This window comes from Dermatophagoides farinae, chromosome 4, assembly GCF_024713945.1.
Source record: "Dermatophagoides farinae isolate YC_2012a chromosome 4, ASM2471394v1, whole genome shotgun sequence".
In the NCBI taxonomy this organism is placed as follows: domain Eukaryota; kingdom Metazoa; phylum Arthropoda; class Arachnida; order Sarcoptiformes; family Pyroglyphidae; genus Dermatophagoides; species Dermatophagoides farinae.
In genome coordinates, this window is record NC_134680.1 from 2,486,876 (window position 1) to 2,502,059 (window position 15,184).

Consider the following 15,184-nt stretch of genomic DNA (forward strand, 5'->3'; position numbering starts at 1 on the left):
ATGCATCCATCCATCCATCACAATATTTATTTGGTCGGTCTTTTCATCTTTTTCTCTCACTCATTCAGTCACTATCGTTCTAATAATTCTCTTTGGATAGATCGGATGCATGGATGAATTAGATGATGATGATGAGAGACTCAAAGGACCATCATCATAATTGGTTCAAGAGCCCGAGAGAGAAAAAAAAACGAAGAGATAGGCTGATACAGCTATGATCTTATTTGACCTTTTTTGTTACTTACCAGGTATCATATCATCATCATCATCATCAACAGTCTTTGAATGACGATGACGATGATGATGAGGATGATCATGAAGATCATTGCTCAACATCATCATCAACGACAATAATGGTTGGAATTATTGTTTACGGTTCACCTCACATTTATCAATATACAATAGATTCACAGATATTCATCATCATCATCATCATCATGATTTGACCTCAAAGTATTATAGATTAAAAAATTTAAAGAAAAAATTTACATAGGTATTAACGTATGGGGAAGAAAAAATTTCATCAAAAATGTGATGAAGAATTTTTGATGATCACAAGAACTAAAATCGGAAGTAGATTGAAACATTCCTAACACACACATATATGTATTTGGGCGTTTGTTGTTTCGTAATTTTCGTAACAATGTTTCACGCTGTTGAATTCAAAAAAAATTTAATTTACAACAAACAAAAATCTTGGAGCATAATCATTATCATCATCTGATTGCAAATGATTTTTACAATGTGAAGAAACAATCATCAGATTTTTTTTTTAAGAAAAAAAAGAAAGTAAACGAAATTAAAATGAATGGACTAATTTTTTTACGAATTCAAATTTGAATTTTGTCTTATGAATGAACGTTATTCACGAGTTATAATAAATATATGAATGGTCATCACGTCCGAAAATTTTTTTCTTTTGTTTGTGTAAACCAGTAAATAAGTATTACATATTTGCATTCGAATGTGTGTGTGTTTGGCCACCATGTTGTTTCGTATTCGACATTGAAAGTGTTTTTTTTTATTAAATTGAATTAAATTTTTTTTTTTAATAAAATTATTTAAATTATAAATAATGAATAATGATGCGGATGATCATATCATCATGTTTGTGGCCACAAAACAAACCGGTGACCAGGCAAGTTTTCTTTTTTTCTTTTCTTTTTTTTTGTTTAAATTCGATGCATGGATGCGCATCATTCATTGTAATTTCAATTTTTTCATTGGACCGTATCCATCAATTGCTCATTGGCCTTGTTATTATGCAATGACGATAAGAAAATAAAAGAAACAATTCTACCGATGATGATGATGATGATGATGATGAAGGGAAAGAAATACGATTCTTACAACAACAACAAAAAAAAAGAAATGATCGATGCTAAACAGATCATAGCATTACATTTAATTCAATGGAAGAAAAGAATTCAATTTTTTTTCTAAATTATTTTTTTTCAACAAATTAAAATTCATTTACATCACGTACATTCGAAATTATCATCATCCAAATGGTGATGATGATGATCACGTATGCAAATCACACATCTCTAGCAATTTATTATATCATCATCATCATCTAGATCTTAAATGACAATCAAAATGATGAAAGATTCTGGGCGTACAATGATGATGATGAAAACTTTCACTCACATTTCGATAAACATCCATTACATTAAATGATAAATGTAACAATTAAACAATAATGGTCAACAAAGTTCATTTTGATGATGCAAATGATTTTTGTTCATTCAACAAATTTGAATGTGAATTGTTCCATATCATTACAAAAGTTCATCATAAGATGATGCTTAAATTATTATTATATTATATATTGTCAACTCGATAAGGTTCGATGCTATCAAAGATGTCAAAGAAGAAGAAGAAGAAAAAAAAAGGAAAAAGAAAAGAAAGTCAGCTCTTTTGAGACCGGTTTTTTCGACACATCCACATATAAAGGGAGATAGGGTAGAAAAGACAATAATAATTCATCTCAAAAATTCAAGCAATTAATGTAATCCTTGAAGCATCACTTTTTCTTTATTTTGTTTGAACTTTATATTCATTTTTCTTCATTCACTCCCCATTACTTTTGAAGCGCATCCTTATTCTTTTTTTTGTGACAAATTTTTTTTTCTATTCCTTCAATCATCATCATTTGCCAAAAAAAAAGATTGTGAATTTACTTGATTGTAATTTTCATTATTCAACCATTAGATGTGTATGTGTGTTACGCTCTAAAGGATGTTCACATCATCATCAAACATTTGACTCAAGTGGCTAATGTTGATTCTCTGGTTTTTTTTTTAATTATCAACCAAAAAAAAGATCTCAGTCTAGTTATCCTTCAAAATCTAATGTTCTTTAGATTTCATCAAGATCCTATCACTGTTTTTATATTTTATAAATCGTCCAGAATTATAATCATCATGATGATCTGATGTGAAAAAAATACGTCATGCTCAACGAATCGTTTCATTCATAATCGATGATGAATTTTGTTCAATAACCCACCATTGAACTATTGGATTCAAAGATGTGAAATTTTTTTTTCAAAATTTTATCAATTTATTTGCAAAAAAAAAATCAAATAAGAAATTCATGTGTGTGTGTGTGTGTGTATGTGTAATAAATATGCTTAGTTTTGTTTATTTTCCTTTGTAAAATTAGAACACACTGGTCAATACAAACACTATAGCCAACAAAAACAAATTCATTAAGCATATATATCTATCTTCCTATGTAAATATATCACTATCACAATTAATTATTCGTTTCGTTTTTTATTTGATGATTGTTGTTGTTTCTTATTTCGTTTCCGTTGTGATAATTTACAATTATTACGAATGGATTTTTGTAGTTGATTTTTTTCGAATAATAATTCGTTGGATTTAAAGCCATTATTATCCATTATTGTTGGAAGATCATTTTTTACATTATCATTTGATGAAGAATTAGTTGTTGTCGTTGTTGTTGTTGTTGTAGATTTAGATTTTTTTCCACCACTACGAATTGATTGTGTATATGTTTTACGATAAAAATTGCCGAATAAAATTAGAAATGAAAATGCATAACAAACAAATACATATTGCATCCAACGTGTAAATGGGCAACCGGTAATTATTGAATTTAAGCCTAATGTAACACCCATTGTAAATTGTATCTACATAATTGAATGGAATGATTGAATAGTGAATATAAATTAAATTATTCAATTCATATATTATTGATACTTACCAATTGTATGATTGTCAAATATTTTTTCCACCATAAATATGGCTGCAAACGTTGACCGAATGATGCTAAGGCATAATAGCTATACATAAGTACATGTACAATACAATTGACTAATGCACCGGTAACTGCTGATCCACCGGGCACAAATTTTGCACCGACCCACCAAACAATAAACATTGTTGAATGATGATAGATATGTAAAAATGTAAGCTGATTGGCTTTGCGTTTGATTATTATTAATAATGTATCGATCAATTCGATTGCTTTCGATATAAAATACCACCAAATTGCAATGGCAATCTAATTTGATAAAATATTCAAAATTAAGAAAAAATTTGAATTCAAATAAACAACCAACGGTAAAATCGTATACACTTACCCTTGTTTCATATGGATCATCCGTACCGATATATACTAATTGGCAAAGAAAATTATAATCTGATTTCCATGCACAATAAACCAACTTTGATTGAAAATAATAAAGATAATCAATTAAACAAACCAAAAACAAAATTAAACAAACCTCATAGGCAATCCATGCATTCAATGATGCCATACTAAGATTATAAACAATAATAAATGCTGAAAACCATATAGTCTGAGTCACTGGAATAGTATCAAAAGTTCCAATTCCAATACTATTACTGATACTATGTCCTCTGTGCCCTTTACCATGATGATGATGATGATGATGATGATGGTGATGGTGATGATGATGAGTTTTGTGATGACTACGACCACCACCTAAAGAATTTTGATTATTCGATGCAGATAAAGCTTTCAATATCCAACGTTGAACCGAAGATGGTGATGATGAATCATTTCCATTTTTGAGCCATTGATAACCATGATAAACAATGGTTAAATATATGATTACAATTATTAATGGCCAAATGATCGACCCCATTAATGGCCATTCACGAAGTTTTGGATCTACAAACAAGAATATTGTGAATTTATTCGTTATTAACAATCATGATTGTAATGTCATACCTGAAAATTCATCAAAATAATTATAATAAAAATATAGATTAGCTATCGGTGTGATAATGTAATAAATACATGATGGTAATCGTGTTGACGTTCGACGAAAATATGTCTGATTCATACGTGTCCATAATTGTTCCAAATATAATTGAACACCCGATTTCATGATGATGGTCAAATCAAATATCGAGTAGGACCCGATATTGTTCCACCGGATGAAAAGGATTCGAAAACTAAAAAAAAGAGATACTAATATTTGAATACACAACGAATTTTTTTTATTTATTATTATTCTTGCCTTTGTAAACATGTAACAAGAGAAAAAAAACTCAACGGAACTAAACCAATAGTCGATGGTACCAAAGCAGTTTCAGAACCACTACCACTAAGAATCATTTTCTATGTTGGAACATCAGAATATTCGTGGTTTAAGATTTGGAGCATAAAAAATCGAAACATTACTGCCATCTGTCGATGGTGAGCGGGAATAATATTTTTTCCAATATTTTGTTAAAAAGTTATTTATTTATTTATATTGAAATCAAACAGTTTGAAAATCCGATGAAAGAAGAAGAAGATTTCCAAATGCTTTAAGTATAGATTTCGGTAAAATTATTTTGGATATATCGTATGAAAGTCGATTGATTCGTTGACAACGATCCGAATCACCATCATAATCCGAACACATCAATTGTAATGTATTTCCAGCCATATTCGATATGTATTGATCAAAATATTCGATCGATTTTGAATCACAATATTTTGGTTGTCGTTCTGCATGTTCCAATACACAAGATTTCATCCGATGAAATGAACTTGAAAAATGAAGAAACAAATATTTGAGTTTTTTCGAATGATGCGAATTACAATAACATCGAAAAAAAAACCTTACCAACATCCATATGGTATTCGATTATTTTGCTGTTGCAAACCTAATGCCTGACCAAAACGTATCAACATTTGATTCATACAATGTGATGATTGTTTTCGTAAAGAATTTACACATGATGACATGTGTAATAATTGTAAACGTTTCGTTTTTGAACCACAAGTCGAACGATGTAATGAACGTACCGTATAAAGCATAACATTGGCTAATTGTTTTTGTTCCGAATTTTTTGCACATTGTTCAGTGAATTTTCTTACACATTTTATCAACTGAATTGTTTCATTACAATAATCATTTAATTCTGTTTCATTCACCGGAAATGGTCGAGAATTTTTACCTACAAAGAATAATTTTTCACCACATAGATCAGCATTAGCTAGATTTGTTTCCGTACATGTTAATGTTGATGATGATGATGATGATGATGATGATGATGATGGCCAAACGGTTGTCGAGAATATTGTAAAAATCAATAATGATGACAACATTATTGTTCAAATCAAGTCAATAAATTGAATCAATTCGATCAATCAATCGATTTGTTATCCATTATGCATCATCATTATATATATACATCAATGGAGCTAAAATGATTGTGATGATTGTCACGAATGTCCAAATCCAAATCGAATGATTCAAATTACAACTCTCTCATTGTCGAAAAATTATGTGCGTGACATGGGCATCGAATCTGATTGAAAATTGTGTATGAAAAAAAGTACATCATATCATCATCATTCATTTTATTATATTTTATTAAAATGTATTGATTGATTGATTTATTGGAAAAACATTGAAATTTTGTCAAAAATTTGAAATGACAATTTGAGTCAAGTTGAGCAGTAGAAATCAACAGTATTGTAGTGTGTTTGGAGATGTCTGGCCTAAAAATATTGTTATTTTATGGGTGGACTATTTGTTTGTTGAAGCTTGTTAACGATCGGTGCGTTTTTTTTTTTTTTTTTGATGACAACTGTTGACGTCATTACATTTTTTACTTATTTATGTTGATGACATTGACAACAATCAGTTTTTATTTGATTTTAAATGATTGCAACTGTGTAATATTCGGTTGGTTATTTTTAGCCCACACTCACAATTCATTTAGGAGTTTTTAATGTAGATATTTTCTAGATATAATTTAATCGTCGAATAAAATAAATGTTATTTAATGTGGGCGTTGTTTTGAGTTTTTTTTTCGGAAGATTTTTTTCATTTTTGTGTTTTGGTTTTTTTGGACCAGAAATGTTGTTCATTACACAAACACATACACACAATAGAGATAGAATGGATTGAATTTTGTTTTTAGTTTTTGTTGATTGATTGAGTTGAATTGAAAATCAATTTTTTTTCAGGCAGCTACAACAATCGGATATGGACTTCCGGGCAAATGAATATCATTAAATTTAAGATGAAGTTTATAATCACCCGGTGTTGGTGGTTTATAGATAACCGTTATGGTACCATCATTATTATTACGGAAGCTAACCTCAACTTTGGCTGGACCTTCCATTGCGAAACTAATACCACCGGTAATGCCCGCTTCTTTACAATCGATTGTTAATTGATTATCTTGATTCACTTTACCGGCATTAATATTCGGTCCACCAACTTTAACTTTTTCTGTCAATTTTCGATGTGTAGCTTCATCACCAGAAATATTACATTTGAATGGTGAACCAACAATTTCTTTTCCTTCATACTTAATATGAATTTTATATTGACCACCAGCTTTTGGTGTATAACCAACATCTACTGAACCATCTTTGGTTGAATTAAAATTTATTTCCGGTTTTGTTGGACCTGTTGTTGTGATGGTGAAAAAAAAATTGAATTAGAAATTTTCAAAATGAAAATCAATTATTTACCTTCAAAAGCAACAGTTAAACCGGAAACCGGTTTACCCGATGTGAAAACGGTAAATTTATTCTCCATACCGGCAATGCCGTTAACGAGACCACCACCGTGTGCCGAGATACTCATGTTGATTCAAATGTTATTTAAAATAATAACAATACAAACAAACAAACAAACAAAAACAACGAAAAAACAGAACGTAACTAAACAGTTTCAGAAACGAACAAAAATGAAAAAGAAAAAAAGATTGACAAAGTTTCAGAATTTTAAATGTAAAACAATGATGATGTGGATGATGGAATACTCACCCAACCAACAAATACTGAAAACTAAATGAATAAAAAAGAATTGTTCACAAACTACAAAGATACAGAATGTTTCATGATTGACATAGATGTTGCATCCATCATAGTCAAAGAATATAATTCTTGCATAAATTATTCTGTGCTACGCCGTCGCGTTTTTTTCTGTTTTCTGTTTGTTGTTGACTATATTCTTGTAAAAAAAAAAATTTCGATCTGTCTAAAAATAAATTCATTTTCATGCAATAATGAATTGGCTTCTTATTCTGATCATCAGTAGCATTAACAAACATCAAATGCATCGTTTTTCAAGTCAACCGAATAATAGAAATTAAAAACTGAATAATCTTTTTTTTCGATCATCATCCACCAAAAATAACAGTTAGTTTTGTAAGATGGAGGCCAAATCAAAGTGACGATGTTGTATTGATCATCAAAAAGAGAATAAGAATTTGCTCATTTACAGATTGATTTATGGATCACAATTGAAGAATGGCAGAATTTATAGGTTATTTGTAGAGAAAATGTTCTCCAGGTTAATCCGTATTTGGGTATGACTGGTAAAAATTTTAGGCTTGACAACAACAACAATAATAATAATAACAGCTTCGTCTTCATACTCATCATCATCGTTAGCATACAAATGTGACTTTATTTAGCATCGTAGACATTCTTAAAAATAAATGTATACATGGCTTATACATGCTAAACAGAATAATAATCATTATTATCATTATACATTCATCATTCAAAAAAGGTTGCCAAAATAGATGATGATGATGATGATGATATGGCGAGAAAAAAATGGGCTCATTTTTTTTGTTTTAAAAAATAAAATTTTTATACCGTTTATTGACTCATTAATTATTATTTTCGAATGTTATTTGAACACAATTGTCAAATTAGATTCATATGGCATGTATGGGTAGAATTAGAATCGATTAATTGTATTTCATTCGAAACATTTGATTCATCGAACAATTTTTTTATATATTGAAATGAAATTGCGCGCGCAAAATTTGTAAATAAAATTTTCAATAAAAAAAACCAGCTGAAATTATTTATACCAAAAAAATGGATGCTAACTTATATATACAAAAAAAATTCGGGATAGAATCTGTATTCATTTATTCATCCGTTCAAATACTACTTCATCTTGATCAAGTTTTAGTTTTTTTTTCAAAATGCATTACAAAAATTATCATCAATGATGATGTTTGTTCATGGTGATGATGATGATGATGATGAAAATTGTTGGCAAATTTTTTATGTGTATTTTCTGGTTTTTTTTTGTTTCTCTAAGTTATGATTCTATAGCCTCGTTCGTTCGTTCCCATTACCATTACCGTTATCGTTTTTAACCAAAACAACCAAAAAAAAAAAAAAAAAACAAACAAACAAACAGATAGAATAAAAAAAAACTAAAAGATGAAATATATAGAAAGAATAACAACGAAGATATGAAAAAAGAAAATATATACAGAATCTTAACAGATTCTATTATAGTTGTTGTTATCGTCGAAATATTTGAATGAATAGATTGTTGTGATTCTTATTTCGATACTGAAGTTTGGTTGTTTGTTTTTGTATCTACTACGCCAACGACAAAAACCATATAACCATTAAACAGAAAAAAACCGCAAACAAATCGTTTTCATTTTGCGGTTTTTTCAAAAATAACATCGCCATCACCAACATCGGCAAACATCAACGTCGAATAGACAAAAACAACAACAACAACAACAACAACTTTGGCAAATTTGTCGGTTCATCAAAAATTATTATTATTTTTATTATCATTTCAATTCAAACGACAAACAATCATCCATCCTTTATAATCATCAAGAATTCTTGATTGATTTAAACTTAACAAAATTAGACAAATAGTCAATCAACAACAATAGCATCAGCAGCAGCAGTGTGAAGTTCCTTTTTCAATTTTTAAAACTTTGGAAATTTTTTTTTTTTTTTTGAAAAACTTCCATTCACAATATTTCAGCCAACGAGGTAAGTTTATTCAAATGAAAAAAAAAATGAAAATCGTGACCAAATATACATGATTTCATGGAAATAACATTTCAACATACAGTTTCCAGTTTTGTTCCAGGAAAAAAAAAACATTGTATATTGTATATTGTAATTGCAAAAACAAATTGAATTTTTCCATTTTTGTAAATCGATTTTCGATTAATCAAATCAAATTAAATTTTTTTTTTCATTCATGAATGCAGATGGCCATCGATATTAACAAGATAAAAGTATTTGGAAAATTTTTAGATCCAAATTCGGGTAAAAAGCCAACAACCGGAAAAAAATGTCTAATATTAATACGTAGTGATGATGAATCAGTCGATAAATCCGTATTGAAACGTTCATTAACATGTACAGTGGATGGACCAAATAATAAACCCGAAGTACTATGGTCAACAGCTATTGCTGAACCCGATATAGATGAACGAACAATTGTCGGTTATTTTGTGCCAACAAAACCTGGTAAACATAAATTAACTGTTAAATGTCAAGGTAAAAAATTATCCGGATCACCATATGAATATGATGTAGCCGGTGAATGTTTGGATATAAGTAAACTATTGGAAAAGGTTTGTTGTTAATTTAATTTATTGATTGATGACATTGAGAATGAAATGAAAAAATTTTTTTCCATTCAGGTTATCGTCATGGGTCGTGGATATGAATTAGGCAAAGCATTTACCTATAATCAATTCGTTGTCGATTGTAGTATGGTACAACCACCATTAGGAAATCTTAAAGTACATGTGAAAGGACCGGAAAGAGCTGCAGCCAACCTATCTATAATTGATAATGAAAATGGTACATTTACCATCCGTTATAAACCAACATCACCCGGTACATATATTATACAGGTTAAAATAGCCGAAACGGATATACCTGGTTCACCGTTTCAGGTTCGAGTTACGGAATTTCTTTCTTCATAAATGCAACAAAAAAAAAGAACAAATCTTTCTTTTTATTTATATATTTATATTTATTATTGTATATCTAACCAGCAACTGTATTTCTTTTCTTTTCTGTTGTTTTTTCTTCTGTGTCAACTAACATTTCTTTTCGAATAATAATAATAAAAAATACAAAGAAAAAATTCCAAAAATGAAAAAAAAATAAAATTTTAAATAAATTACACAAAATGATTATCAGGTCAGGTCCAGATTCAGGTCCAGGTTCGTTGTGAGGTAATCCACAATTTGAATTTGAAATTGGAATTTGAAATCTTTGTTCTAATATCTGGGAAAAAAAATTTGAATTTTGTTAGTTTTTTTAAACATAATGCGATACGAAAAAAAAAATTTACTTGTCATAACCACCATGACCACCATAGCTTTCATATTTTTCAATATAAACAGGAACTTTATACGGAACTGGTACTTTAACTGGATATGGAACACCAACTTTAACTGGAATTTTTACAGGAATAGCTACCGGAACTTTTACGGCAACTTTTTCCACAATAACTTTTGGCGGTAATTTTACCGGAACATAAACGGGAACTTTATATGGAACTTTATGTACAATATGAACTGGATAACCAACTTTATGTATAACAACATGTGGTTCATGATCATCATCGAATATGGCTGTAGCCAATTGAATGATGGCTACAATACAAACAATGGTAATGATATATTTAGACATCTTTGTTGTTTTTAGGGATCACACTAATCAAAAGATAAAGCAAAGAAAAATTCACACAAAATAACAATTCAAAATGAAACGAAACGAACTAAAACATGGAATAATCATCGTTTTCATCATCGAAACGATGGTCTTTTTATTGGTTCTTGGATCGAAATCATCTCGTCAAATCTCGAAGAATAAAAAAGAGAAAATTTCCAGGAGACAGATAAAGAGAGAAACAAAAAAAAACAAGAAAAAAATGCCATTCAAGGACTACTACTCCTAGTCCCTAAATAGATATTCAAATATGTATTTGTGAATGTTGACATTCGAATTGCATAATTCGACATCAATCCAAACAAAAAAAAAAATTTCGAAATGGAACCCATCCGATTGGATTTCAGTTTTTTTTGTCAACGAAAAAACACACACACGCACACATTAACATTGATCAGATGATAACGTTTGTGTCAAAAGGAAAAATTTTTGTTCCATTCATTATCATCACATCAAAAATCAGCCATGACATAATTTGTTCATTCGAATGAATTGAACAACAACAACAACAAATGATCTCTGCTTAGTAAGACTATCATTATCATCATCATCATCATCATCATCATCATCATCATCATCATCATCATCATCGGCAAGTCTATCATTGAAAACATACAATGTTTGTATCCATATATAAAAAATGAAATTGTTATTATCCAATCTGATGATGACGATGATGATGTCGTTGTTGTTGTTGTTGTTGTTGTTGATTTTGTTGTTTTTTTTTGGCTTGGATAATCATGTTGCTTGTGTGTCTATTTATTTAACATCACAATTTATTTGTAAACAGCCATTATGGGCCTCATTTTTTTCAAATCTTAAACACCATTATTGGATAATATCTAACTTTAGGGATAAACCTGTATAAGGTCTATGTACCATTACACATCATTGCTACTTTTGGAAATTGATAGTCATTTTTTTCTGAAAGCAAATAAGAGAGATTATCACGTGTTTTTTTTTCTGACATGGAACACTTACAAACACCGATACATGCTATCATTTACATGAGATTATTATTATTATTATAATGAATTGATTCATTCTAAAGATAATCACGATAAATGAAACAATCATTAGGTGTTGTCGTCTGTTTATTTATATTTTTTTTTTTTTTTTGATGGGCAACACATTTGAAATTCAAGTTTCAAGTGTAATGTGTGTGTGTAGAAATAACTGCTGGAAAAAAACCGATTAGATCAATGAGATCAAATGAAGAAAAAAACGTGAAATAAACAACAAAAAAAACAATAATAAAAAATCAATTAAAGTTTTCGTGAATCTCACACAAACACACGCACACTTGATCATGACATAGCAGATTTTATATATTTATTTTAAGTTATTTTTGTTCCATCATCATCGATTTGATTCGATTCGAATTGATTTTTGTTTTTTGTTTTTTTGGCTGTCATGGACAAACTGAAAACAAATTGAAAATTTTCTTTTGCTGAAAGTCAAATGATATTATTAGTGTTATTATTGTAGTGATTGGCCTATGTCGATTTTTATCGAGACAATTTTTTCCAATCCCAGAATTTCTAGTAAAAAAGAATATTTTTCAAAAAAATATGAATCGTCGTGGTAAAGCATATCGTGGTGATGCTGAAACACAGGATGAAGATCAGCTTATGGAATTTGTTTGTTTATATTTTTTTTCTCATTTTTTGTCCAAAGTTCATTTCAATATAGCATTTTATTTTTTTTAAAATTTAATTTGCATCATTATCTAATTGAATAATCGAATAACTACTTGTTTTTTGATCTGAATTTCAGATTTCATCATAATCATAATATAATTTCCTTTTTTTCTTGATTACTTTTTTTATTTTAATTTTGGATTTGAAGCAATTTGAAATCAAAACCGATATCTGTGGCTATCTGAATGTATTTGTCAAAGGCGATATTGATAATTTGCAACCATCTTCATTGGTCTTCCTTACTGTACATGATCTAGGCACTAATCGTATGTTTGTTTCTTTTTTTTCTTGAAATTTATTAATAAATTTTGATTTTGAAAATCAACAAAAAAAAAAACTGTATCATTGCCATCATCATCAATGACAAATTTAGATGAAGATTTCCATAAATTATTGGAACATCCATGTATGGCACGTGTTAAACAACGATCAATATGGATACATGTTGATATGCCTGGCCAAGAATATGATGCAATCGATTTACCACCATATTTTGATTTTCCAACATTTGATCAGATTAGTGAAGATTTAGTACAGATATTGGATTATTTTAATATTGAATCATGTTTAACATTTGGTGAAGGTGCCGGTGCAAATATTTTATTACGTATGGCTGTAAGTATTAAAGTATATGAAATAAAAAATTCATAATTTTCAAAAAAAATCCAATTAGATGAATCATCCAGATCGTGTTATGGGTAATATATTGATACATTGCCGTGCAACAGTCGACAACCATATATTAACATATTTTGAAGATAAATATAATCTATGGCGATTACGTGTGTTTGGTATGAATACGACAACAGATAATTTTCTTATTCATCATAAATTTGGTTTGGTAAATAAATTTTCCACTATATATTTAGCCATTTGATTTGTTTCATAATTCATCTTTTCACTTTAATGATTGTCATTTATTCAAATATTAGACATTGAATGCAAAAAAAGATCTGGATACTGAACAATCGATTAAACAATATCTTGAACAGCTACATAAAAGAATTAATCCAAAAAATTTACGACCATTTATTCGAGCTTATCTTAAGTATGGAACGGAATTTATTATTATTATTTGTTTTTATTTTATTTTTTTGTTTGTTTTTTTTTTCGTTCATCAAAGACGTTCGAACATCGCCACAAAGATTAAAAATAACTTAGTCGTACCATCATTGATTGTTGCCGGTTCATATCCTACATTACAACAAATGGCTGATGAAATGCAAATATTAATGGATAAAAAAATTGTTACCAGATGGAATGCAGCAAATTGTGCATCAATATTGGATGAGGCAACCGATTTATTGACGAATAAACTTATTCTATTCTGTCAAGGTTTAGGATATTGTAAGTATTGATGATGATGATGATGATTGGATCATAATTTATTAATAATCATAATCAAAATTTTAATTATATTCTGCCACAGTTTCAACATTTTCCATCGTTAATCGGGATCCATTTAATCTTTATTAGAAATTCCTAAGGAAAAAAATAAAATAAATTTAAATAAAATCTGTTTTGTTTTTGATTGAATTCAATCTATTTTTGTTTTTCAAATTTGGTACTAGTGTTTATGAACGGCTTCGAATACTTTTTTTTTACTGTTGTTGAAGGCTTTGTTTTGTTTTTGTTCAATGCACACTCACACATTGATTTGATGATAAAAAATTAGATCGAAAATTGTGTCAATTTGTTGCGAAATTTTTTTTTTAATTTATTAATTAACAATCAAAAATAGTGGCCAACGAAATTAATAGTCGAAAACGATCTCGAAATTCAAGCGACGTTTTCGAAGAAGAAAAAGAAGAAGAATCTACCACAACAGTACAAGCTAAACGTTTGGATCTGAAGCAAACTGAAAAAGAAGATTGTAACAATCAGACAATGGACAACAACAGTGGTGGTCAACCGATGGCCAATGGTGGAAAATCTATCAAATTGACCAATGGATCAAATAATGATGGAAATCGACATCAATCAATGAATGGCAGTAGTGTTGGTGGTGGTAATCAAAATCCATTAATAATGACCATACGTGGTGATGATCGTCCAATTGATTTAATTGATGATAATAGTGATGATTTATTTAATGATTCCTATATGGATATTGATACTGATCCTGGAAATGGTGGTAATATTGGCGGTGGTCTTTATAGTCCAATGATGATGTCACATATGAATTGTTCACAACCACGATCATTATTAGCGTCACATTGGGATGATGGAATTCTTATGGGTCCCGATAGTGGTTGTATTGGCGGTGGTGGTGGTAATATACCAACATCACAACGACAACAATTGATGGCCAAATTAATACATCAGGATTTTTTTAATAAATTTGATGATCTACTTGATAATGATGATCTCCAATGAATGAAAAATGCAAAAAGAAAAATATTTGTCAAAAACAAAACAAACAAATGGAATATATCAAATGTTTCCATTCTCTCATTATCATCAATTAATCAAAATATTGATCGACAAATGTTTTTTTTCCCATG

General features: G+C 29.2%; 7 protein-coding genes across 8 annotated transcripts; 3 read left to right on the top strand and 4 right to left on the bottom strand.

Moving 5' to 3' along the window:
- Window positions 1-2,541: 2,541 nt before the first annotated feature.
- Window positions 2,542-4,578, bottom strand: LOC124490172 (uncharacterized). Its single transcript, XM_075730532.1, has 5 exons — window positions 4,228-4,578; window positions 3,758-4,167; window positions 3,614-3,697; window positions 3,235-3,534; window positions 2,542-3,160 (listed from the first exon to the last, which is right to left on the bottom strand). Exons 1-5 carry the CDS (start codon window positions 4,529-4,531, stop codon window positions 2,765-2,767), a joined length of 1,494 nt encoding a protein of 497 aa, XP_075586647.1. The 5' UTR covers window positions 4,532-4,578; the 3' UTR covers window positions 2,542-2,764.
- Window positions 4,579-4,729: 151 nt separating this feature from the next.
- LOC124490173 (uncharacterized) lies at window positions 4,730-5,736 on the bottom strand. Its single transcript, XM_047052634.2, has 2 exons — window positions 5,114-5,736; window positions 4,730-5,036 (listed from the first exon to the last, which is right to left on the bottom strand). The coding sequence occupies exons 1-2, from the start codon at window positions 5,596-5,598 to the stop codon at window positions 4,763-4,765; spliced, it is 759 nt and encodes a 252-aa protein (XP_046908590.2). The 5' UTR covers window positions 5,599-5,736; the 3' UTR covers window positions 4,730-4,762.
- Window positions 5,737-5,847: 111 nt separating this feature from the next.
- On the bottom strand, window positions 5,848-7,936 carry LOC124490174 (filamin-B). 2 transcript variants are annotated; one of them, XM_047052635.2, is made up of 3 exons: window positions 7,276-7,936; window positions 6,979-7,170; window positions 5,848-6,913 (listed from the first exon to the last, which is right to left on the bottom strand). In XM_047052635.2, exons 2-3 carry the CDS (start codon window positions 7,091-7,093, stop codon window positions 6,462-6,464), a joined length of 567 nt encoding a protein of 188 aa, XP_046908591.1. In that variant the 5' UTR covers window positions 7,094-7,170; window positions 7,276-7,936; the 3' UTR covers window positions 5,848-6,461. The 2 variants fall into 2 exon arrangements, with proteins under 2 accessions (XP_046908591.1, XP_075586648.1); XM_075730533.1 differs by lacking the exon at window positions 7,276-7,936 and having other exon boundaries at window positions 6,979-7,233.
- Window positions 7,937-8,831: 895 nt separating this feature from the next.
- LOC124491033 (filamin-A) lies at window positions 8,832-10,415 on the top strand. The gene is made up of 3 exons (XM_047053627.2): window positions 8,832-9,276; window positions 9,501-9,869; window positions 9,939-10,415. The coding sequence occupies exons 2-3, from the start codon at window positions 9,501-9,503 to the stop codon at window positions 10,224-10,226; spliced, it is 657 nt and encodes a 218-aa protein (XP_046909583.1). The 5' UTR covers window positions 8,832-9,276; the 3' UTR covers window positions 10,227-10,415.
- Window positions 10,252-11,057, bottom strand: LOC124500474 (uncharacterized). The gene is made up of 2 exons (XM_047064549.2): window positions 10,601-11,057; window positions 10,252-10,533 (listed from the first exon to the last, which is right to left on the bottom strand). The coding sequence occupies exons 1-2, from the start codon at window positions 10,939-10,941 to the stop codon at window positions 10,527-10,529; spliced, it is 348 nt and encodes a 115-aa protein (XP_046920505.1). The 5' UTR covers window positions 10,942-11,057; the 3' UTR covers window positions 10,252-10,526.
- Window positions 11,058-12,361: 1,304 nt separating this feature from the next.
- LOC124491032 (uncharacterized protein ZK1073.1) lies at window positions 12,362-14,219 on the top strand. Its single transcript, XM_047053626.2, has 7 exons — window positions 12,362-12,620; window positions 12,829-12,946; window positions 13,054-13,295; window positions 13,354-13,521; window positions 13,613-13,728; window positions 13,804-14,027; window positions 14,110-14,219. Exons 1-7 carry the CDS (start codon window positions 12,552-12,554, stop codon window positions 14,154-14,156), a joined length of 984 nt encoding a protein of 327 aa, XP_046909582.1. The 5' UTR covers window positions 12,362-12,551; the 3' UTR covers window positions 14,157-14,219.
- An 81-nt stretch (window positions 14,220-14,300) lies between these two features.
- LOC124491034 (uncharacterized) lies at window positions 14,301-15,078 on the top strand. Its single transcript, XM_047053628.2, has one exon. The coding sequence runs from the start codon at window positions 14,568-14,570 to the stop codon at window positions 15,054-15,056; it is 489 nt and encodes a 162-aa protein (XP_046909584.1). The 5' UTR covers window positions 14,301-14,567; the 3' UTR covers window positions 15,057-15,078.
- The last annotated feature ends 106 nt before the right edge of the window (window positions 15,079-15,184 follow it).

Bases quoted from the DNA above. Each gene is read 5' to 3' on its own strand.
- LOC124491032 (XM_047053626.2), top strand. From the start codon at position 12,552: ATGAATCGTCGTGGTAAAGCATATCGTGGTGATGCTGAAACACAGGAT. The intron at 12,947-13,053 runs GTATGTTTGTTT...TGACAAATTTAG, and splicing joins ACATGATCTAGGCACTAATC to ATGAAGATTTCCATAAATTA. The intron at 13,729-13,803 runs GTATGGAACGGA...CGTTCATCAAAG, and splicing joins TTTATTCGAGCTTATCTTAA to ACGTTCGAACATCGCCACAA.
- LOC124491033 (XM_047053627.2), top strand. From the start codon at position 9,501: ATGGCCATCGATATTAACAAGATAAAAGTATTTGGAAAATTTTTAGAT. The intron at 9,870-9,938 runs GTTTGTTGTTAA...TTTTCCATTCAG, and splicing joins TAAGTAAACTATTGGAAAAG to GTTATCGTCATGGGTCGTGG.
- LOC124500474 (XM_047064549.2), bottom strand. From the start codon at position 10,941: ATGTCTAAATATATCATTACCATTGTTTGTATTGTAGCCATCATTCAA.
- LOC124490173 (XM_047052634.2), bottom strand. From the start codon at position 5,598: ATGTTGTCATCATTATTGATTTTTACAATATTCTCGACAACCGTTTGG. The intron at 5,037-5,113 runs GTAAGGTTTTTT...TCATTTTTCAAG, and splicing joins CGAATACCATATGGATGTTG to TTCATTTCATCGGATGAAAT.
- LOC124490172 (XM_075730532.1), bottom strand. From the start codon at position 4,531: ATGTTTACAAAGGCAAGAATAATAATAAATAAAAAAAATTCGTTGTGT. The intron at 4,168-4,227 runs GTATGACATTAC...TCTTGTTTGTAG, and splicing joins TTATTTTGATGAATTTTCAG to ATCCAAAACTTCGTGAATGG. The intron at 3,161-3,234 runs GTAAGTATCAAT...TCAATTATGTAG, and splicing joins ATTTGACAATCATACAATTG to ATACAATTTACAATGGGTGT.
- LOC124491034 (XM_047053628.2), top strand. From the start codon at position 14,568: ATGGACAACAACAGTGGTGGTCAACCGATGGCCAATGGTGGAAAATCT.
- LOC124490174 (XM_047052635.2), bottom strand. From the start codon at position 7,093: ATGAGTATCTCGGCACACGGTGGTGGTCTCGTTAACGGCATTGCCGGT. The intron at 6,914-6,978 runs GTAAATAATTGA...TCACAACAACAG, and splicing joins TTTAACTGTTGCTTTTGAAG to GTCCAACAAAACCGGAAATA.